We start from the raw sequence: 22,467 nt of genomic DNA, 5'->3' as shown, positions 1-22,467 counted from the left end.
ATTTTGGAAAAGGCCTTATTTATAAAAAGGGATATGGGTGGAAGATCTCTTCAGCTTTCCAGAGCTGGAGTCTGGTGTATTACAGGAGTTATAACTGTTTTTTTGTTTTGAATGGATATGTTTATATATTAAAAATTCAGATCCCTTTTGGACATCAGCTGCTTCTTGTGCTTAATGTTTACCACATCAGACTAGTTCCCTAAGAACACAGTTATACTGAAGAAAATTTTTCTGCCAGCAGGAAAAAAAAGATTTCAATGGGACATTGATTTTGCAACTTTAAAAAATTAAAGATTTTTTTTTTCTAAGATTGTAATTTTCTCCTTTTTTAAAAAAAACAGTCTAAAATGTGGGGATGATAAAAATATTAACCTCTATAATATGATCTAAAACTTGCTCTCATCATACGCATTTAAGGGGCTTTTACAGGCTTCAAAATCTGCTGCCCTTTTGAGTGGTAGGTTGTGTTAATATGGAGTGTGAAAAAGCAAGGTCCTTATTTTTATGTTTTTACCACCATTTTCCCCTTTCAACCACACTGCTAGGAGTTTAAGTCACTATACTTATTGGTCATGAGAAGACAGCATTTCTGTAAACTATTGAGATTTTGGTAGTTTATGTAATGTACTTTATTATACCATACTTAGGGTCTAGTACAGTATCTTAAGTTAATTGTAGTACTGAAACTGCAGAGACAGACAGAACCTCTTCAATAGTTTGAAAAGTCATGAAGGCGTTGTTTAGTAACCAGTATTGGGCTCCAACTGTCTCTAAGGCAGTCTGCTTTAGTAACTTGCTTTTTTTAAAAAGAAAACTGATATGCAGATAGAATAGCAGCAGATTCTTCTGTTCTGAATAGTTCCTGTAGCAATCTTAACTGGTAAGTATTTTTAGACTGCTCAGAAGAAACATTGTGATCTTAACCATGAATTTAAAAGGTTCCTAGAAGTATAGAGCAGAGTTGAATGTTATGTTTTTGGAAAGACAATGATTCTCTTGTAAAAGCATGTCAGGTGTAGAGAAGTACATATAAGGAAAGGACCAGTGCTTAATTTGTAATGAAAGACAGAAAAAGCCAAAGCTTCCTTCAATAGTGCAACACACACAAAAAGAGAAATCACAATTTTTCTTAAAATAAAACAAAACCTATTTCATATTCCACTTCTATTTGCATTAAACTGTCTAGGCTACAAATAACATGATATAGGAAATGTGAAATCATCATCTCTTATTCCCCTTATTGGTTAACTAAATTACGTTAATCTTTTATAGATGCATATTGAAGCTGCTAAAATGCTCTCTTTCACTGAAGAAGAGTTTATGAAAGCTCTTGAGTGGGGAAATTCCTGATGCCGTGTTCAATGCCTCTGTTTGAAAATCAGTTCTGATTGTATGCTGTTTTAAAAGTATTAATACTTACCACATATGTCCAAATAGATAATTTTAATCAATTTTACCAGGATTAATTTTAGTTTAAAAGTTATAATAGGATAAACATTTTAATGTTTGATTGTAAATAGTTTTGTGTTGCAATATACTTTGAAATGTTATTCACCAAACAATGTAGCAAAGTGACTAAATGCTCTATATTCTCACTGACTGTAATGGGTTAGGCAAGTAGTAGGGAGAGAAGAACACATTGTATAAACATCTGTTTTGGTTACCAATTTTCTGTTTTCATACTGATTGTTTGAAACTGTAGTTGAGATAAGATGAAAAATACTGCTGTCCAAATAAAAGGTAATGTTTATATATCTCAGAAAACTAAAGTGATAGTTCAAAAACCTCATTAATGGGGAGGAAAATGCTTCTGGTTCATTTTACAACTTGGACATAAAAACATACATTTTATTGTAAAAATAAAAGTTTGGGAAATATGTAGGGACAATGTTTGTTGTCCATCCCTCCTTAGTAGATCTTCACAATCTTAGCTGGGTTGGAACATTAAATACGTTAGTGGATGGTGGTTGTCTTGATTTACAGAAGAGTTGATAACTTGCCTTAGCAATTAAATCTTGATGTCTGATAAAGCATACAAAAATTAGTTCACTAACATGGAAATATTGTTTAAAATTGCCTCTGATGACTAGAGGCAAGAGATCTGATGCCATAGCTTTATTTTTCAAAGTGATAAATATTGGCATAAAGTGTCAATGTAAAATGAAAATTTCTCAATTTTCAGCAATATTTAATAAGTTCAAATGTGTGTACTGAAATATTTGAAGGTGAATATGTTGGATGAAAATAACGATCATTCTTAGCATCATTCATTTAGTGTTGTATATATTACAGTCAAACCTAAAGGGCACAATCAGGAATGCAGGCCCCATAGTGCTAGGTGGTGTACAGATACTAAATGATGATTTTATAATCCTATTACAATAATCAAGAATAAATGGACCGGACTGACTATAGGTGAATCAGCTGTTCTATGTATGTTCAGAGTAATGACAGATACGCAGCAAGTTAGTGCTGTTTCCATCAACCATTATTAAATCTAAGTGGTTTCTCCTTCTGACACTGTAGCAATAAACTTGAAAAACAAACACTTAGAACTTTATTACTTAGGGAATGGAAGTGAGGATATAGATTTCATCTAATTGTTCTGTAATGTACATTTATTTGAAAGTGTTCTACAAGTTTTCATGCATTTAATTTTTCCGATTTAAAAAAATGCCTAGAAGAGATTTTGCACAGCCTCAAACCTCTGTGACCCAAAATATAGACTGCTTTTCATTTTAAACATTTTCTGGTAATATGAACTAGAAAGTGAAACTCAACAGTACTGTTTTCTTATTCCAAGTGAGTCAAACTATATAGAAAAGAAACAGCAAAATCAAAATTTAGACTGGCCTTTTTTAATCTAATGTAAATGCAGGACAGTCATCTTTAAATGACTTGTGTGCCATTTTTAAGATAATCATACAATCCATGCTGAAGTATGGCTCTGTGTCTACACGGATATCTGTAAATTTCCATAGATCAGCAAAGTCAGTAATGTGACATTTTTGTTTAACAACTTTTAAACATTTGCTTAATATAACTTTACATTAACATACATCTGCCACAGTGTCCTGTCAAGGGACTATCTATCTTTAAATCTAGTAATAAGCCTCAATCTCATTAACAAAAAACATGAAAGTAAATTTTTACCAATTAGTGTTATGCTGGAAGTATGCTTGTGCAGAACAAGGGAACTGTGTGTTTTTTTAAAAAAATAAATATGTGTATTCAGTAGCCTGGTTAATAATAACCTGCCTGCCCATAAGGAGTTAAAGCAGAGGAAGCTGTCAGGGGAAAACAGAAACTGAAACAATGGCAAAGACCAGTTACTGTCTGAGAGACTACAGGTTCTTGAGGAAACAATGGGAAAGTATTAATTGGGGAATACCCCTACCTGACTCCAGCAAGGCTGCCATGGTTTACTCTTCCCAAACCAACACCTAAGATATCGAAGACGATATTAAAACCTAAAATGCTGGCCTAAGGAAGAAGGGGTTGGGGGTACTCAGCAGCTGCCGATGGGGACTCCCTGAGAAGACAGACTGGAGCAAGCAGCCTGTCTCTCCCAACCCAGCAATAGAGAGAACTGTTCTGAAGTTTCTAAGGAAAGATATGGTATAGTTAAGACCCATCCATATATGCTTTTATTTTAACCCTTTGTTCTGTGTGTTGTTTACCTTTGGGTGTCTAAACAATGCTTTGTTTTGAAGAAGCTGTTTTTGATTCACTTTAATCAGCTGCTGTAAGAGAAGGGTTTTACAGGTTCTAAAGTGAATTAAGCTAAATCAAATTAAGGCCATTTTTATTCTGAATGAGTGTCGACAAAGGGATTTAGTGTAGTTTAACTAATCACTTCAAATTCACACCTTTAGTTAATTCAGATTATTTTTCCTGAGTGTCCCTGTATGGACAAAGCCCAACTGTGGATAAAACTGCATAGTACCACACAGAGAGGAGTGAAAGTAGTGAACCTGTCCCCTGGTGCACTCGAGGAAATAAAAGTTTTACTTGTCGTGTGGTTGTGACAATACTCCTTCATAAGCTAAGACATTTCCTAATGTAACTGAATTCCTATAATCTGTCCATGAATCAGTTTCTAAAGTGAATTCCCTTAGCAAGTTCATTTTATTATGCATGCATTGTTTGAAAAATACTGTAATAGCAAAATTTATTGATCCAAACTGACTACAACATTGACTTAAAAACTGTAGATCTTGTAACCATTTAGAAAAAGCTTAGTACTAAAGCGAGACCCTTTCTCATAACATTAAACAGGAATTTCTCACTATTAACAGCATGTAGAAATAAGATGACATCTAGTGGTATGCAACAAAACAAATTATGGGGAATTTCAGTTATCTTCTGAATACACGTCCTCTTTTCTCTTCTGATAAGCCTTCCTAAACTCTTCACCAAGCATATTAACATCCTCTTCATCTTTGAGTATTCCCTGCAATTAAAGAGAAAGGGGATTAAACATTGTGCATGTTATTTAGCTCCTGTATATTTGGCCCAAGAATACATACATTATTCTTGACTGTATCTTAGGAATGTATATGCAAGGCACTGTAGTAGAGTGCCTGTGGTACTATTATGAAATTTGAAAATAAAAAAATGAGTGAATAGGCTGTTCCTTTTGTAAAGAAGCACAATTTAGAGGTTGAATTTTATTTTAAACTGCAGTTAAGATGAGTCTTTAATAAGGAGGCTAAAAGTTATAAAAATCTTGCCTGATCGTTTTAGTTCTCAGTGGGGATGTGAAGTCAGTGAGGATAATGGCTTCTGCCATCACATAATAGGACAAGTATTATTTGTTTGTGATAGAGCTTATTACCAATGCAAGTGAGGATATGTACATAGCAGAAGTTATGCATGCACTAGCCTACTTTGAATCCAGCTAACAGAGGTAATAATAGCTGTGAAGACATCACAGCATGGGCTAGTGAAACGAGATGTCCAGGGTCCATGCGAGGCTTGTACTATCAGAACTGAAGGCCACACGGTGCTGTCTTTATTAGGATTACCTGTGCTAGCGCTGGATTCAATTTAGCTTTAGGCTAGCCTATACACAGCTTTTCCTGTGTAAACATACTGGGTATCTCTTGTAAGGGCCACAGCACAGAACCAACCTGCCGGATTTATAAAAATCCAGAAACTGCATTAAAGAGACATTGGTCAGGTCACATCTGACCACAAACTTACGTTCTGTTAAAGTCAGTTATTACACAAAACAAAAGCCATAATTAGAATTTGAAAAAACAAATTCACTTTAACGATTTGCAATCCCAAATGGCGAACCATTATGCTAGTGCAAGACGATCTGAAAATAAAAACAAACAAACAACTTTTAATGTCCCATGCTGAAAGAATTATGTGTTATATTCTAGTACTTATAACCTACACCTGCATTTTATCAGTTTAATGCAGTTCAAATTTTTTTTTTTTATTTCCTTATGTGTTCTCCTAAGGTGCACAACTGGCAAGTAAAAGTCAATCCCTGCTGCAATTATTTCTGGAATTTGGGCGGGGGAAATTCCACTTATCTTAATGTCTGAAAGTTAAACTTTAAGACATCTTCCCTTCATAATAACTCACTTCAGGAGTAAAAAGAACAGGAGTACTTGTGGCACCTTAGAGATTAACAAATTTAGAGCATAAGCTTTTGTGGGCTATAGCCCATTTCTTCCGATGCTGTAGCCCACGAAAGCTTATGCTCTAATAAACTGGTTAGTCTCTAAGGTGCCACAAGTACTCTTTTTCTTTTTGCGGATACAGACTAACATGGCTGCTACTCTGAAACCTGTCACTTCAGGAGTATACAGCATATGTAAACAATACAATAGGTAAAGCTAAACCAACAAACCCAAAGAATGAAGGAAAGGAATGAATGCACACAGGAGATGTGCCTTCAACACCATGAGAAACACACAAATTCCCATCAGTTAATTAAAAAACCAAATGAAAAAAAAGGCCTATCTGGCATATCTTGATGTAATTATTCCCTCTCTGTAAGAACCACCACATTAGCAAAGGGTTAGGTAGAATTCGGAAATTCAACCTTCTAAGGTTTACAAATTCACACCTGCGTGCTCTGAATTAGAATACAATTAATGAATAAATGTTAGGCGTCACATTTAACAGGGTATCTGCATATTTAGAAATATTACTGTAAATCCTATTTCTTCAAGTATCTGATTAACCCCTTCACTGTTGTAGTTACAAATGTCTTGTGTTCATTCTGAATGCAAGCTCTCTGATCATCTGTGTAGTCTAAAAGAACAGGCATACTCCTGTTCTTTTTGCAGATACAGATCAACACGGCTGCTACTCTGAAACCTGTGTAGTCTAAGACACTCATTATAATTATACTTCAACTACATTTCACAGTTCATTAATGTGAAGCAGTCCCTCCTTACCTTTTGAACTTTCAAACTGCTAGAATGAGGTTTGAGGTTCCTCTAAATACCTGAGTAATTTATTTCACTGCCACAGGTAAAGGGCTAGTTATCACGGAGACAGGGCCAGATTCACTGTTAGGATCCATTCCCTGTATACCTTCCAGCAGCAGAAAGCTATTGGAAATTGTGACTGGGAAATACCTTAAGTTAAGGGGGACTTTCTGGCTGATTTAGAGCTGATGTATAAGCCTCCAACTCCAGCCCTGCTTCTCCTGTCATAGGGGATATGTTGGAGGAGGGAGAAACATGGCTGAATGTTCTGCACTTCAGCAATTCTCTGCTTCCCAGGACTCAGCGAGATCATGAGAAGCAGACTCAGCACAGCCTGCAGGCTGCCTTTGCTTATGCTAAGAGCTGGGCAGCCCCTCCAACCTCCACACAACTACAGAAAGCCAAAATGAGTTTTTGCCTGTGCACCCCTCACACAGGCCTGCACTGAGTGCAGGAATGTAGCCGCAATATATTTTTTAAAAATTACATTAGTTACAGAAATTATCCTTGAAATAAAATAGTTAAGAGAAAACAGATTTATGGGATGAACATTTCAAGTATTAGGAGAAAATATAATTCACTTACTCTAGGAAGATACCCCAATAATTTAGTTGCATGTTCTTTAAGAAGTTTCTGTCTCTCTTCTTCAACAATTGCATGAATATTTCCTTGTCTTCTCTCTTCCAATTGCCTTTCTTCAAGTTCACGCTCCTACAGAAAACATCATGTCTTCATTACCCTTCTGTTTCTGTTTTATGAAAATTAATTTCAACCACATATATAAACTAGTAAAGAAAGTCTTTGTCAATAGAGCAAACCAAGGGCTTCCATTTTAATTGTTCAGCTTTTGCATCATCTTGCAAGAAAGTAACAAGTTTTTTGTTATGATTGTTGCTGAAACAACACAAATTCAACATTTAAACAGGAGGAGGAGGTGGCTGTGAAGGAGCAAATTATTGTTTAAATGCATAATTTTAATCATTAGAAAACCTGAGATGAGAAATTATAAGCCTCTGAAAGATAAGAGTTTAAGTTACTTTGCTGCTTACATGTTTACAAAAGTCCCTCTTTAAAGACTAATACATGAAGATACAATTCCCTGTGATCTAAAAGTGTTTTCAAACAAGATAAAGTGTGTCCAGCAAAAGAAACCGGAAAAGAAAATATACGTTCTCACACTGATAGACAGGAAAGTACACACATTAATCTACCACAAAGTACAGTTTATACATTGAAACCAACGCTCATAATTCTCAATGATTTCAAGGTCAATTCTTCTTAGTTTACAGGTAAGCTTTTTCCTCCCCAAATGCCAACCCTGGCTTCTTTCCTTCCAGTATATCAGTAATAAAGGTTCCACAGGCCAAACTGAATCCTCAGTAACATCCATACAACCCTGATTATCTTTAACAGGCTTGCACAGGTATAGCTGATTTGAAATTTAGTAAACAATTCTACTGATGTATAAAAAGGAACAGAACAGTACTAATGTGCAAAAAGCAAGAAACTCATCTTTGTTAATACAGTGAGCAAATGATACTGAATACACACGAGAAGCAGATCCACTGCATAAGAAAGTCATTTATACATAATCACTTTCAAAGTAAAATTGAACTTGTTAGACATTGCTTAGCACCTTTGACTATCATTTAAAAAAAAATTCAGATGAGGGAATCTCAGATAGCTACTGCAGGTGATATGTAATTGGATTTGTTTCATATATACAATGTTTGAGCAATTTATCTGTCAATTAAATCCTTTAATTCCTAATAATTTCCTTTAAGGAAATGTACATTCAGTATTGGTTTAAAGTCTAAATTGTAGTATGCTACACAGCCATGTACCCTTCAGTATTTAAAATAGTGTAATGGCCTTTGATAAATCAAAACTATGATGAAGTGCTAAGATTCTGGAGCGAACATATTTAAATGTCATTTTCAATAGATTGATTTTGTGTTTGTCACTTTTTGTGATAAGAGCCATTAAATCTGGTAATGAGTGTTTTAATTCCTATAGTAATGAGAGTTTAAATATGAAACAAATGTTTTACATTTAGTAATGATTTTGTATCTCTACCTACCTACAAGTATTTGAATATGTGTTTTAAGTCGAAGGAGAATGTTAAAATATCCAAGATAAGAAAGGTGCTTTTTGACTCCAAAGCTAATATACTGCTATTTAGTTGGATTAACATGTGATATGTCATCTACTTTAAACAGATATGAAAATTTTCCATACTGTGTGAGTATAAATTAGAGTAATAACTTTCCCCCTTATATTTTACTCTACTACAGAAATAAGATTCAGTGAATCAGTTCACATACTTTTACTCCTAATTTTGTATGTAAAACATCTAGACTGATTACATTCCCCTTCTTTGAGTGTGAGCCAAGTAAGTGAACATTAACATGAATCTGCTTCCTTTCCTGTGCTATGATTCCTTTGGAAAGAGATGCTTAAATCTCAAAAGGGAATTTTGTAATTTAAATTTTTAAAATAAATTCTTTGGACTAAACCATCATTTTAAGACAACAGCATGTTCGATTTTTAAATTAATGCTGAATAAGTAATTAATTTAAAGTAATTAAATTAAAACTGAATAAGTAACCTAAAACACCACACTAAACCCTTGTTGTGGCAAGTATGCATGCTAGCATTGACCCCTGCAGAGTCTGTTGACTTCAACCGAGTTCCCTGTGTACACAGAGATGGACTAAACCATCATTTAAAGACAACAGCATGTTCGATTTTTAAATTAATGCTGAATAAGTAATTAAATAATTAATTTAAAGTAATTAAATTAATTCTGAATAAGTAACCTAAAACCCCACACTAAACCCCTGTTGTGGCAAGTATGTATGCTAGCATTGACCCCTGCAGAGTCTGTTGACTTCAACAGAGTTCCCTGTGTACATAGAGATCCAGGATAGTGGATCTACTTGCTGGATCAGGGCCTAAATTAATACATTCATTGAAAGTTTAGCCAAAATTAGGTGACTTTTCTCCCTGCAAAATAAAAAGCAAAAAGAATTCCCCATTCCTTGATTAAGGATATGGAAAGGAAAGCAGCAATCCTAACAAACTGCTGCAAATATTGTCTCATAATTTTAGTAAGCTTTAGATCATATCGAAATCTAGAGGAGAAAAAAAAAGAGAATCTCCTTACTTTGTCTGCAAGGAACTGTTTGTGACGCTCTTCAATAAGTTTTTCCACTGCCTTTCTGTGCTCAAGTTGTTTCATTCTTCGTTTCTGAGCATTCATCTGTTCAATGCGATCATCCTCTGCAAACTTCGCTAACATCTTCTGTCTGAAGGTCTCTTCTTCTTCTTGCAAAGCTTGTAGTACTATCTTCTTGAAGGCTAATTGTGCTTCATATGTTTGCCTTAACTCTAGACGCTGCCTAATTCTCTTCTCCATTTCTGCCTATAGAGAAAAGCCAACAAAATGCTAATACACTGCAAACACTGTGCACCATATCTACCCATACTTACATCTTTGTATCCTTGCATCCAGTCAAATACTGTCAACCAGTCTATGTTTAAACCCATAAGGAGGGGCTCAGGTAAGTATCTGAATTGAAATAAATAGTATATTCCTGGGGACCTACAAGATTCTCCCATTCTTCAATAAGATTTTAACATTAGGATTTGCATTTGTTTATTGGGGCTGTCATTCCTAAAACCAGCAAGGATGGTATTAGGGAAAAAGTGTATACCGTAACTATACAGTGCAGGATAAGTGCCATAAAATGCTGACCCTTCTAATGCCTTCTCATTTAGCCACAGTAAACATGACTTAATGGAGGATCAAGCAAAGAAGTTGATATATTTTGCTATTTTGTCATGTGACATTTGAAAAACAACATCTGGGATAATCTTCTCTGGAACAATCTTTTGGATTATTTATTGTAACTGTGGTCTTCCAGAATAAATAAGTGCACTTCAGAATTATGTAGAAGTGGTAGACATTCCATAGTCAAGACTGCAATGGTATTTCTATTATAATTCCACTATTGTCATATGCCCTCTCTAAATCCACAAAAGAATCTAAAACTGGTAGGTTAGGTCTGGGGCAAATGTAAAATTTTTCTACAAAGTGAATTGAACAAGCTACTCCTGAATGGCATCCTAAAAAAATTTATGTTAAGAACTCAAAGTCTGATTTTTTTTTTTTCGCACCACCATGTAGTGAAAAAAAACCAAGCTAGTAGCATGCACCAGACTCATCTATTTGTGATCTAGGGCACAAGTGCGAAGTCTAGTTGATTAAACCTGAATTTTCAAGTTATTGACATTTTCAAAGAGAATGGATCATTAGCTCCAACAAACTGTCATAAGAATATCTGAGACCTAAACTTTTTAAAAATAGTCTCCAGCTCTCTTCCATGCACAAGTAAACCTCAAAATGTAAACCAATTGCCAAAGAGGCTTGTCAGTGGCAAAAAGATTCTCTCTCCCCCACCCCCGAACTGAAGTCAGTTGAACAAGCTGTTCGTAAGTTAAGAACACATTTTTAAAAAAGGCAATGGCCACCACAGTTAGAAACTAACTTTTTTTTTTTTTTGCCAGATCCTAGTTTGATAATGGAAGGGGATACAATTTAAATTAAGTTTATCCAGTGCATCTCACCCTAATTCCCCAATTCTTCAAGATACAGGATGCTTGTTGGGGCACCTCAGAAATCACAACGGACTCACTGAATTCCCTCACAACCACCCCCAAACTACCAACAGCCTCATTAGAGTTAGCAGATCCAAACAAGCTTAAATAGAAAGAGGAGTACTTGCTTTTTGCTGATACAGACTAATACGGCTACCACTCTGAAGCTTAAATAGGGATGTCAGCCCATGAACAATGCTAAAGGGGGATTGTTGAGGGAGAATTATACTAGGTGGATGGTGGGAGGGTGGTACTTGGCCCCAGAAGAGCATTCTAAGACTCTCAGGGAGAGGTTAACAGACCTGCTCACAAGTTTCCTAGGGTATGTCTACACTGTAGCTGGGAGCAAGCCTTCCAGCCCAAGCAGCATGAGTCTCTACCCAGGCTGGGAGGCTCACTCCCAGCTGAGTGCAGACATGCCTCTGGAGAGCTCTTGGGCTATCACCCAGATGGAGCATTACTCCAGGCATTTCCCAAGGTCTACAAGCAGCGATCCTGCAGAAGCATTGAAGGAAAGGAAAAAAGGAATGCCCTGAGATGTACTGCCTTCCATACCCATCTTACTTTCCCCATTATCCCCTACACCTCAATTTCCACAACAGCGGAATTCTCTTCCTGTGCATATCAAGAGGGGAGCAAGAGTGAGGCTCCATTTCTGCAGACTTCAAAGTCAGCTTGCCTGTCACCTTTCTGCTCTCCCCAGTGTCACATTAGGACTATATCAAATATTAATACATGTTCATACAAATAACCTTTAAGTTAATGTTAAGACTGGCAGTATATATCAATAGCTTAAGGATAAAATCCTTACAAGAACACTGAACAAATAAACCATTAAAAAGTCAAGAAATTCAACATTATAATTAAACACGAAAGAAACTTAAAACCCTTGAAAGTATGGAAATTCATATTAAAAGTAGCCAAACTGCTTTAAGTACTTGTTACCATCTTAAACTTGGAACCCAACTTTCAAATGCAATAAGCATAAACCTATATATAAGTCTTGTTTGCGAGATAGCAGCTGCCAAAGTCATGTCAGAATTGATGGTGTAGAAAAATGCAAGATGGTAATCATAACATCATTTTATAGTTTGATATTTTACAAATACTAGAGCTTCCACTTTGATGGATGCTGTTCAAATTCTTTCAGGATCAAACTTTTCTAAGCACTGATCCTGCACCAGTCATCAAAAGGAGTAAAACAACCTAAATTACAGAGTTGGCTAACTGAGTTTAGCTAGTGCTGTAAATACTTGGCAAGATACTTCATTATTGTATATACACTACTAAATATTCTTTTCTGTACTTCTTTGGGACTATGCCCCATTATGTCTCTGAATCTTCTGCAAGAAGTATGGCAACATCATTATCTTTTGCCTCCTATCCACACTGGTTTATCTGTGCCTGAACTATTAAGGTAACACAAAACACCACTTAAAGGAGCCCACTGCATGAAGGGCCAAATTCTCACATTAGATCCTTGTGCCAGCTCCCACTGGAACTCTTCAGTGGAAGACCCATGTGCATATCTAACAGGAAAATTTGGTCCTGGGAAAATTATTATACTTTATACTTATTGTTTTAACCACTTGCAAACACCTACCATCTCCCTTTTTCTATCTGCCTCAGCTTGTTCCTCAAGATATAGCTCTTGTCGCACTTGTTCCAGGTCTTCACGCTCCTGTTGCTCTCTTTCCAGATTCTGCGCAATCTATTAAAACACGAGTAAGAAACGTTTTTAAATGACATATCAGACATTTTGTAAGATTTCAAAGTTTTTAGTAGCTATTCTAATACCATGTTCTGGAGCTTTTGTTTTCTTTCCTCACTCGCTTGAGCTTTAGCCATCCGATCTTCTTCTCTTTGCTGCTGCATGTTGGCAAACTCCATTATTTTCCAATTTTCTGCTTCCATTTCTTCACGCTTCTTTCTCCTCCAAATAGCCTGTTCTTTTTTAAATTCTTCTATGTATTTCTGAGTTGCTCTCATTTTCTCTAACTTGAGTTGTCTTTCCCTATATGAAGGTACAAAAATGTAAATACCTAAATAATTCTTCTAAAAATTATACCTTGATTTTTATTAATATACTCTCACTCCTTGTAAATAACATATCCCCTTAGGGGAAAAAAAATAGGTGCCTAGTGTCCCAAAGACCCTCCCAATTGCTTATTATTGTACTCCATCTAAAAGAAGTTCTTATGCCATAAATACCTTTCTTCGGGTGGTTTAAGGCTATAAATAGCTACTCTACAGAACTTGGCACTGTGCCCAGGCATACGCCAACAGAGAGCAGATCATGTGGCACAGTTTAATATCACTGGCTGAGCTCTATTTTGGAGTTGTAAGCTCCAGGAAACATACTTTAAGAGCAGAAATGTTTCAGAAAGCAGAAACTCAATTGTCTTCCTGATTAACTTAAATCAGCCACCCAGAATAAAACCTCCTTCCCCTAGCCATTCCCAAGAGCCAAGCTGCCACATACAACAGTCTGGCTGGATAGGTGAGTCTGTGTCAGGTAGGCATGTGCAACCATGAAAGGTTGAAATCTGTGTTATGTAGCCATTTCTGGGGTAAAGAAAATCAAGGAAGTACTCCTTGAAATAAGCTGCAGACTTCACAACTGGTCAGCAACAGCACAACCTGACCTGGACGACGAAAGTACTTATGCCCAAATCAGGAAAAACACATGCTTCAATCCATTCCTATTCAGGAAAATACTTAAGGATGTGCTTAACTTAAAGCATGTGCTTAAGCACCTTTCCTGACTAGAGATGCTTTCCTGAATTGGGGCCACATTTTGTGAAATAAACATACACAAATTAGTTCATCTTATATGTGATCACATGAACATTTTTGCTAAAAAATACAAAACCAAAACCAACTAACATTTGGTCTTCCTCATAGATCTTCCTTACGATTTCATCAATCATGAGTTTTTCTTTTAGAAACTCCTCATAAGCATCCTGCTTCTTTTTTTCTTGTTCCTCAAGCTGTTTCTCCAGTTCTTGCTGATAAAGTATTTTCTCCTTATTTCTCCTCAGTTCTGCAGAACTCTCTTCCATTATCACCCTTTCCTGCTCTTCCTTCATCTTTTGTGATATTTCAGCATCACGTTTCTGTTGTTAAAAACATTGTAAGATTTTTCCCTCCTCTTACGAGTATAATCTGGAATGAAAAACTATAAAGTATATACAAGCAATCTTATAGCATCTTATTGTACCACAAAAATGAAGTGAATGTTTTTATCCTGAAAGATGACCTAAAAATATAATTACCAACGTGTGTTGAATTATCAGGTAAGGGATGAGCACATATTACCCCAGCACCTAAAAGAAGATATGTATGTAACACTATGCAGAACGCCTCTCACAGCCTAGCTATTGATGAATTCTGAAAGGTCACTGGAATATGGTGGCTTAGCTCTGCAGACCATCTTTAATGAAAATGTTTTCTTTCTAGCAAAATACATCAAAAGAAAAAGGTACTAATTTAGAATGATGACATAATCAAAGTTACCTGCCTGTTTGTCAGCATTATCACACACATTAACAGCATCCACAATTGTTTTCTGAAATTCTTTAAATATACATTTAATAGCAATAAAATACCAATACTTTAAATAGCAATAAAATACCAGTGTATTTCTAAAATCACCACACTAACCACCCACTGTAAAAATGCACTGTTGCTGTTTGCTATAGCTTAATTCTGGGAAGGGATCATATTGCAAAAGAAGAGACTGTGTTAAACATTTAAAATAATTTGATATTATATTTCACCATTCAATTTAATTAACTATTGCTCTGATTGTTGCTATAAACTAAGCTTCTTTGCTATGGTCAAATACTATCAACTAATTAGCCTTTCATAACAAAATAAGATCTACAACAAATTATTAGACCCTTAACTCTAATGACATTTGAGATAAATCAGCTTCCCAATTAGGCTAACTTTAAGGGAGACACTTTCAGCATAGTTGCTTATTTTCAGCTGTTGCTGAGAATGAGGAGGATGAACCTGCTCCAACTTAAGTGAAAGACAAAACAGGCTGATTTCAATGACAGCTGGATCAGTCTCTTACTTTCCATGCACCACAATGATTATTCAGCCTCTTAACTCAATTTTGAATTTGTACACAGTGGTAAATACAAGCCTGCATATTTGACTTGCTGGCTAATTAGCAGCAATGAAAAATAGGAATGAAGACTTTATCATATACAAAAAGGTTTAAATTCTAGTTGTTACAGTACCTAGTCTAGAAATCAAAATAATTCCTGTCATTATGTAAAAATAAATATTTTAGTCATTGGTGTTTACGCTATCAAAAGTCAACAGCATAGTTCCTACCAAAGGGCTCTCTTCCAGTCATCTCTAATTCATCATGGCTTCTGACCCAGGGAGTCTCTGTAAGCCTCCTGGGCTGCACACTCATGGAAGCAGTACTCTTTTTAAGGCATAGAATCATCATACCAAACCATCAGAAAATGCCACATAATGTCAAAGTTGGCATTACATCCGGGCTGCTCTTCTTCACACAGAGACATACTTTCATATGGGAATCAGGCTCTTGGGAATAACATAAGGAAATATACTTAACAAGCTAAGTGTGTTCCCTTATGTTCTAGCATGGGGTGGGTGAATCAGCCAGGCTATTTTAACTGACAATTTTAATGGAGAAGACAGAAAGAGGGAATTTCCTGCATTTGTGTCAGAATGCTATCTGTAACAGATGGCAGAAGTGCCCCCCCCCTCATTTCTAGCCACTAGGGTGGGGGAGGTAGTGCTCAAACCTGGCAGGTAATTTCTCCTCTTCCCCACAATGTCACAATATCTCCTCACCCAACAAGGCTACCAATTAAGTTACTGACTGGAATAACTCCAGCAGGGTGGAAAGAAATAGAAAATTTGATTGAAGACATGGAGTAGGAGTGTGCAGGCAATGTGGAACTGAGTTAAATCCCAATACACTACTGCCGACCCAGAGCTGCTCTACAACCCCCAGGAGAATATAAGAATTTGGAGGTTGTCCTGATGCAGAGCACTGTGTCTCCTGAATACATCCACAAACAAACAGCAGACTGCTCAGGCTGCAAAGAGGCAAAACAGTTTTGTAAGACTTGAATTCAGGAAAGTGTCCCTATTCACAAGTGCATTTAAACACATACTTATGTCCCATTGACTTTAGGGGAACTTACGCACGTGCTTTAAAAAGTGACTTTCCTGAATTGGGACCTATGAGTTTTCTAAGACATTTGAACATACAATTCCTCTTTACTGGAATTCAATTAGTTTTCTTCAGGAAATCATTTCACATTTTTATTATAATAGACCAAAAGTCTTTAATACTATTCTATTTTTCTTCTAGGATGAGGTTATTTAACACAATAAATGGACCTTTGTTTAGTGAAAGTCAGAAAAACAAATTACCATTTTCTCATATCTTATAGCTTCTTTTTCAGCAATCTGGGCAGCCCTTTCCTTATTCATATAAGCAGATTTCAGTTTCTTCTCTAATTCTCGAAGTTCAAGACTGCAAAAACAATTTTTTTTGTCAATGAGAATGAAAAAATTGAAGTTAATTGAGTTGCAGGAATGTAAACTGCGCGAAAAATTTGGCCCATTACATAATACGTAAATCAGAGGCCAGATCAAGTGTTGGAGAGCTGAGATGACATAGCACTGGACATGAAGTCAGAAATGGACCAGCAGCTGAACTCAAATTAAAACTGAAATAAGGAGATAGAATGGTTTTAAAATAAAACTATATTGAGAACTGTACATTTTTTTCCAATATTTATGACAACCTACAACAGTTTGCAGATGGTGAGCTACTAAAGCAACTGCTGCTTCACTTTATTATTGCTGTTTCCACATTATTTAACTGTACTAAGTGTCAAGTATTAAAGGACATCAGCATTAATTAAGAACCAACTAAGAAATGTAAAAAGAAATCATGCAGTTGGGCACCTGTTTAGATGTGCATGATAGTTTACAGATATTTAGTTAAAATTAGAAAAAATAATTAAAATAGGTATGTTTCACATGTAAAAAGAATAGTACAGAAAGAGAATGTCTAAGAAACATAGGCAAGATAGAAAAGAAGATGGAGAGTTGATGAGAAATACTTTAAGACTTTTCCAGGAAAGACGGAAGAAGTCTATGCTAGATGGTGGAAAGAAGAGAGACAAAAGATCTGTGTGGAGGATTTTTAAAAATGGGGGAAATCCTGGCCCTATCTAAGTCAATGGCAAAATTTCCACTGACTTCAGATGGACCAGGATTTCACTCATGGAATGCAAATTTAAAGTGAAGCTTGAAATGAAGACAAATTATTTGAGGATGGAGTTATGATTTTTTGTACATACTGGAGTTTGGAGAGGTAGGATTTGAAGAGCCATAGAGATAAGCGATACCACAGTCAAGCAAGACAAATGGAAAGCATAATGAGGAGCTGGTATCAATGGTCTTTTGTTTACCGCAAAGTTATAAAAGGCTATTCTAAAACCTTTTTCATAGAGGCCAACTTGAAGCTAGAGTGATCACTGACAGAACAATCACTAAGCTTCTTTCCCTAACTAATATACAGTATTCAAGGATTAACCTGGATTCCTACTTATCTTGACTTTAAATTGCTGCATAAACTGGTAGTATCTTTTTAATTCTATCTAATCTCCTCAATGTCAATGTCATTTAATAATCTACTGACATGATATCCACTTGCTATTTTGTAACTAGCAGCTGTAAAAATCATTAATGCTCTGTCCTCCTCATTGAAATAGCTAGCCATTGTTCCTCATCATAATTTTGATGTAGGCTAGAAATGAGCTGGTGAACACAGAAGATGGTGCATGCTTGGACTATTATTGGAGATATGTAATTCAAGCATTGCACTACATGACCAGCTGCCACTTTTGAAGTTATATGGGAAACTGTACGAATGCTTAAAAAAACCCAACAAGCTCTGGTATTCCATGTCATTCTGTCTTTAATTTTATCAAGCATACCCCCCCCAAAAAGAAAAACCACTTTTCTTGGACAAGGTTTTGTGCAAGGTATCATTGACAAAGCCCTGGCTGGGATGATTTAGTTGGTGTTGGTCCTGCTTGGAGCAGGGGGTTGGACTAGATGACCTCCTGAGGTCCCTTCCAGCCCTGATATTCTGTGATTCTATGATTGAATGAGAGGAAAAGTATTCGTTCAGTAAGGTTTGAACTGGTTCTTATTTTAACCATATTAACATTCTTAAGCACATGAGTAATTAAAAAATCATTTAAATATTGTGTTTCTAAAACTGATGTGGCTATTCCATTTTAAAAGGAAACTTATCCCTCTGTTAAAGGAGTAGAAAAACTAAACTAATTTTAAGGGACAAATTCTTCCCCTAGTGCAACTCTTATTGATGTCAATGCTTATTTGTATACTCATGTTTGAAAGCAAAATTTGGCCCTAAAAATCTTCAGTTTCTAACAAATCAGAATATTTAAAAAATATCTTTCTTACTAACTTTTTAAAAATTGACGTGAATGACTTAAAATCTGTGCTTTAAATGCTTTAAATTTATGAAAAATCGGCACTGCTGAAACCACACACAGAATTTTGTCTAGTCTGTTAACACCAATAGTATGTTAATAAGGAGTTAATGTTACAGTCAGGGCTTGTAATTTTCCATGATTCCATAGCTGTGCCAGAGCATGACAGATTTCAGGACTGATCATGAAAACTGTCAGTTGTCAAACCTCTTCCCGCACTCGTCTTCCCACACTCCACTTGCCTCTTTTTCTTTGAGCGGGGGGAGCAATTAACTTTAAAAAGATTTTTAAAATGGGCCAAAGAGTAGCAGCCATGAAAGAGTCAGAAAAAAGAGACAAGAGAGAGTGAGAGGGAAAGAAATAGAAACTTCATTGAAATTGACCAGAATTGTAAATAATGAAAGTCTGTCACTCTGCTATCCCAACTGACTTCTCATTCCAGATTAGATTTAAACTCCTTGCCTGCTAGAATCCACCAAATTCTATCTTGCCTCCATCTCATCTCTTGCCACTGTGTTGCTTGGGGTCTCTGATTCTCTGATTCTGCTTCCTTCTTTGTCCTCTTTGTATCCTCCCCACACACAACTGTTTTCTCTCCCTTCCACCTGTGTCTGAAATGTCCTCCCCAATTTTGTATGCTTTGCAATCTTCCTATTCTTTTAATCCCTCCTCAAAACCCACCTCCTCTCCACAGTTTCTCCAAAAATGAACCACCTTCCCTTACCAATCTAACATACATACATTAGTCTTAAAAAAAAGAAACCAGGCATGATGTCCCTTTCAAAAACTAACAGGCTCATAATCTTAGGGCATGTCTTCACTGGCAACGTTAAAGTGCTGCCGGGGCAGTGCTTTAACATGGCTTGTGTAGTCATGGCACAGCACTCGGAGAGAGCTCTCCCAAGCGCTCTAAAAAGCCCACCTCCACAAAGATGCACTGTTTACACTGGCAAATTACATCACTGAAACTTGCAGCGCTCGGGGGCTGGGGGGGGGAGGGGGAAGTGTTTTTTCACATCCCTGAGTTAGAAAGTTGCAGCACTGTAAGGTGCCAGTGTAGACAAGCCCTTAGTTTATTTAAACTTCCCTCCCTTGCCTGAGGGCACCTTTCACTGCGTCCTATCCTGTGGCATCTGAATTAGGGCTCAACCCCAGTTGTAAAACAAAATAATAAATGGAAATTATTCCATTACTTCAATATAAATAAATAGGTTTTGAAATACAATTTTCAAAATTCAGCATGAATCAGTTTTACAGTACTGGAATTTTATTTATGAATTAAAAATGAGATTACTGTATTTATTCTATGTTTTAAAATACCTGTTCTCTCTTATTTGCTGCCTCATTTTTTCATCTTTAAGTTTTTCATAGTTTAATCTTGCCAACTCAGTTGCCAGTCTTTCTTCCTGCTCCAGCTGCAGCTCTTTCAGTTTTTTGTTTTCTTCTGCCTGACCAGAGCAAATAATTTCTGTAACAGTTTCCCCCGCAGACATTTCATACACTCATTCTCTTAAACAGATTGATAATAAGAATATTCAATTATAAAAGTCAATTAAAAACAAGATTTGGAAAGGACATAAATGTTCACACTTTGGAGCATAAACCAACCTCTAAGTGTTGAGACTGGGAGAAAACTTTCCCTTGGGACAAGTTACACCATAACTGCCTCCTTGCAGGGTTTCTTCCTCTGAAATAATTAGGGCTGGAAAATGTCTGGGACAGGATGATGGATCATGGTTTGATCCACCACAGCAATTTGCATCGAGCTGTACTTGTTTATCAATTAACAAGCCATGTTCTTTCCTTGTGTGCTGTTACTGTGCTAGAATGTGATCCATACGAATTTAAATATAATGCATGTTATAAAGCATGGCATGGGTGCATTAATATATATTGAGGATGAGGGACATGCCATAAAACCTATAGTAACATTCAGAAGATTACTGTTTTGAAGGTAGACAATGCAATCATAATAGAAATTTCTTATAAATATAGGACAGGTAAGGAATAAAGCAAATTAATCTGGACATTTGGAAAAGAAAGAACCATTTGAAAATGGAATAGTTTACTTTCTTCGGGGATCTATCACTGCAATTACTCTGGAACAGGTTAAATAATGCTTCTGATCACATCTATTACAGTTAAACATGATATATTGTGTTAATGTACAACTGTAAATATATACATACACACGCTTTGGATGGCTCTAGTGTACAATATGTATTTATAATGTACAGCTTTAAAGAATACCTTTCTCTAGACTAAATGCTATGTTCATATATATCTTTTGTCTTCAGTGAACAAAATTACACTATGATATTCATATAGCCTGTTAGTCTGTCCATGTTAGCATTTTGAAACTCTTACATATAAACGCAATGAAAACTATAAGAAGCCCTGCAAATTACTCACTCTGCTATGTTGCCTGTAACACTAGCTAAATAATAGTAGGTTTGGGAACTTTTAGACATTGATTATTTTACGCATATTTTTTATCCTTCACTCCAACCCTTTATATGTTGCATGTCATCTTAGGTTGTGAATTTTCCCAAGCCAGAACAGTATCTTCATGTGCGTATGTGTGAACAGCAACTAGCATATGTGATAGACACCACAGGAACACAAATAAGTACTCACTTTTTGAATAGCTTCCTCCATCTGCCTTTCATACTCTTCATCTTTCAGCAATCTTGAGAGTCGCTTCTGATCAACCCGTTCCTCAGCTTCCAACATCACCTCCAATTGCCTGATTCTCTCCACCTTTTTTTCATGTGCCAATTGGAGGAGATCTTTGTAATACAACTCCCTCATCTTTTTCTGATTCAGCTGGGCAGCATTCAGCTGGGGAGGCCTCATCGACTCCTGCGTGGGGAAAAAAGGAAGAGTTTTGTAACGGAGCGCCCTCTGGAGACTCATGACAGAATAATCTAGATTTCAGAGTAGCAGCCGTGTTCGTCTGTATTCGCAAAAAGAAAAGGAGTACTTGTGGCACCTTAGAGACTAACCAATTTATTTGAGCATAAGCTTTCGTGAGCTACAGCTCACTTCATCGGATGCATACTGTGGAAACTGCAGAAGACATGCATCCGATGAAGTGAGCTGTAGCTCACGAAAGCTTATGCTCAAATAAATTGGTTAGTCTCTAAGGTGCCACAAGTCCTCCTTTTCTTTTTGAGAATAATCTAGGTTCAAATTCTCCTTCACTTACCGCACAATCCGATTTATCGCAATATTTATAACGACACATAATTACCTCAAATGCCATCGCCGGGAGTGAATGAGGTAGGCAATGCACACAATGCAGCAGGCATGAAGCGGCAGCCTTCCGCCCCATCCCGCTCGGCCCAGGGCCTCGCCGCTCGCCCCTACCCTCCCATCCCGCTCGGCCCAGAGCCTCGCCGCTCCTCCACACGGGTCACTGCTAACTCACCATCCTCTCACAGGCAAAGGGACCGCCCGGCGAGGAGCAACCGCTAACGGACTTTAGCGCCCTACGGCCTGGAGCCCTGGTCGGCCTCTCCCCTCCCCGCCCCGCCCCAAACCTGTAGCGCCCGCGCGCCGTTTGGGAACCGAACCCGTTGCTCTGGTAACAAGCGGCGGCTCCAGCACCACCTACTCGAAATCCGCGCTCCGATTGGACAAGCGGGCGGCCCAACGCCGCTCAGCCTTCTAGAGACAGAATGCGCCATCGCTAAGCAACCGCCCTTTCCGGCGTTGGCAATCAGGCAATAGGATCGTTCCGTGCAAGGGACCTCGCAGCGAGGGGCCAGCGCCACAGATCTCTACAGCAACGGGCCGGAGCCTGATCCCCGCTGCACCGGCCCCTA

At 37.0% G+C, this 22,467-nt stretch overlaps 2 protein-coding genes across 9 annotated transcripts in view; one reads left to right on the top strand and one right to left on the bottom strand.

Moving 5' to 3' along the window:
* Nucleotides 1–1,769, top strand: part of TEX9 (testis expressed 9) — a 39,297-nt gene extending 37,528 nt beyond the window's left edge. For all 7 annotated transcript variants that reach the window (XM_073303789.2, XM_073303787.2, XM_078854659.1 and 4 more), the window contains one exon: nucleotides 1,273–1,769. In XM_073303789.2, coding sequence (XP_073159890.1) covers nucleotides 1,273–1,350 — 78 coding nt within the window. In that variant the 3' untranslated portion in view covers nucleotides 1,351–1,769. The remainder of the gene's footprint in view (nucleotides 1–1,272) is intronic.
* An 831-nt stretch (nucleotides 1,770–2,600) lies between these two features.
* MNS1 (meiosis specific nuclear structural 1) lies at nucleotides 2,601–22,197 on the bottom strand. Of its 2 annotated transcripts, none has more exons than XM_073303783.2 (10): nucleotides 22,071–22,197; nucleotides 21,278–21,502; nucleotides 19,961–20,088; nucleotides 16,539–16,641; nucleotides 13,998–14,227; nucleotides 12,909–13,125; nucleotides 12,715–12,822; nucleotides 9,619–9,876; nucleotides 7,038–7,163; nucleotides 2,601–4,453 (listed from the first exon to the last, which is right to left on the bottom strand). In XM_073303783.2, exons 1-10 carry the CDS (start codon nucleotides 22,071–22,073, stop codon nucleotides 4,355–4,357), a joined length of 1,497 nt encoding a protein of 498 aa, XP_073159884.1. In that variant the 5' UTR covers nucleotides 22,074–22,197; the 3' UTR covers nucleotides 2,601–4,354. The 2 variants fall into 2 exon arrangements, with proteins under 2 accessions (XP_073159884.1, XP_073159883.2); XM_073303782.2 differs by lacking the exon at nucleotides 22,071–22,197 and adding an exon at nucleotides 21,894–22,017.
* Nucleotides 22,198–22,467: the final 270 nt, after the last annotated feature.

Source organism: Lepidochelys kempii, chromosome 10 (assembly GCF_965140285.1).
Source record: "Lepidochelys kempii isolate rLepKem1 chromosome 10, rLepKem1.hap1, whole genome shotgun sequence".
Taxonomy (NCBI): Eukaryota; Metazoa; Chordata; order Testudines; family Cheloniidae; genus Lepidochelys; species Lepidochelys kempii.
Note: the sequence above shows the minus strand (reverse complement) of the source record. Positions and strands in the feature narration are given on the sequence as shown.

What these genes read in the sequence shown, in the direction of transcription:
- MNS1 (XM_073303782.2), bottom strand. Translation starts at nt 21,974, where the DNA reads ATGGGGCGGAAGGCTGCCGCTTCATGCCTGCTGCATTGTGTGCATTGC. An exon ending in ATCTATGAGGAAGACCAAAT is followed by an intron (nt 13,126 to 13,997) that starts GTTAGTTGGTTT and finishes ACCTTCATATAG; the next exon opens with GGAAAGACAACTCAAGTTAG. An exon ending in AACAGTTCCTTGCAGACAAA is followed by an intron (nt 7,164 to 9,618) that starts GTAAGGAGATTC and finishes TGTTTTCTGTAG; the next exon opens with GAGCGTGAACTTGAAGAAAG.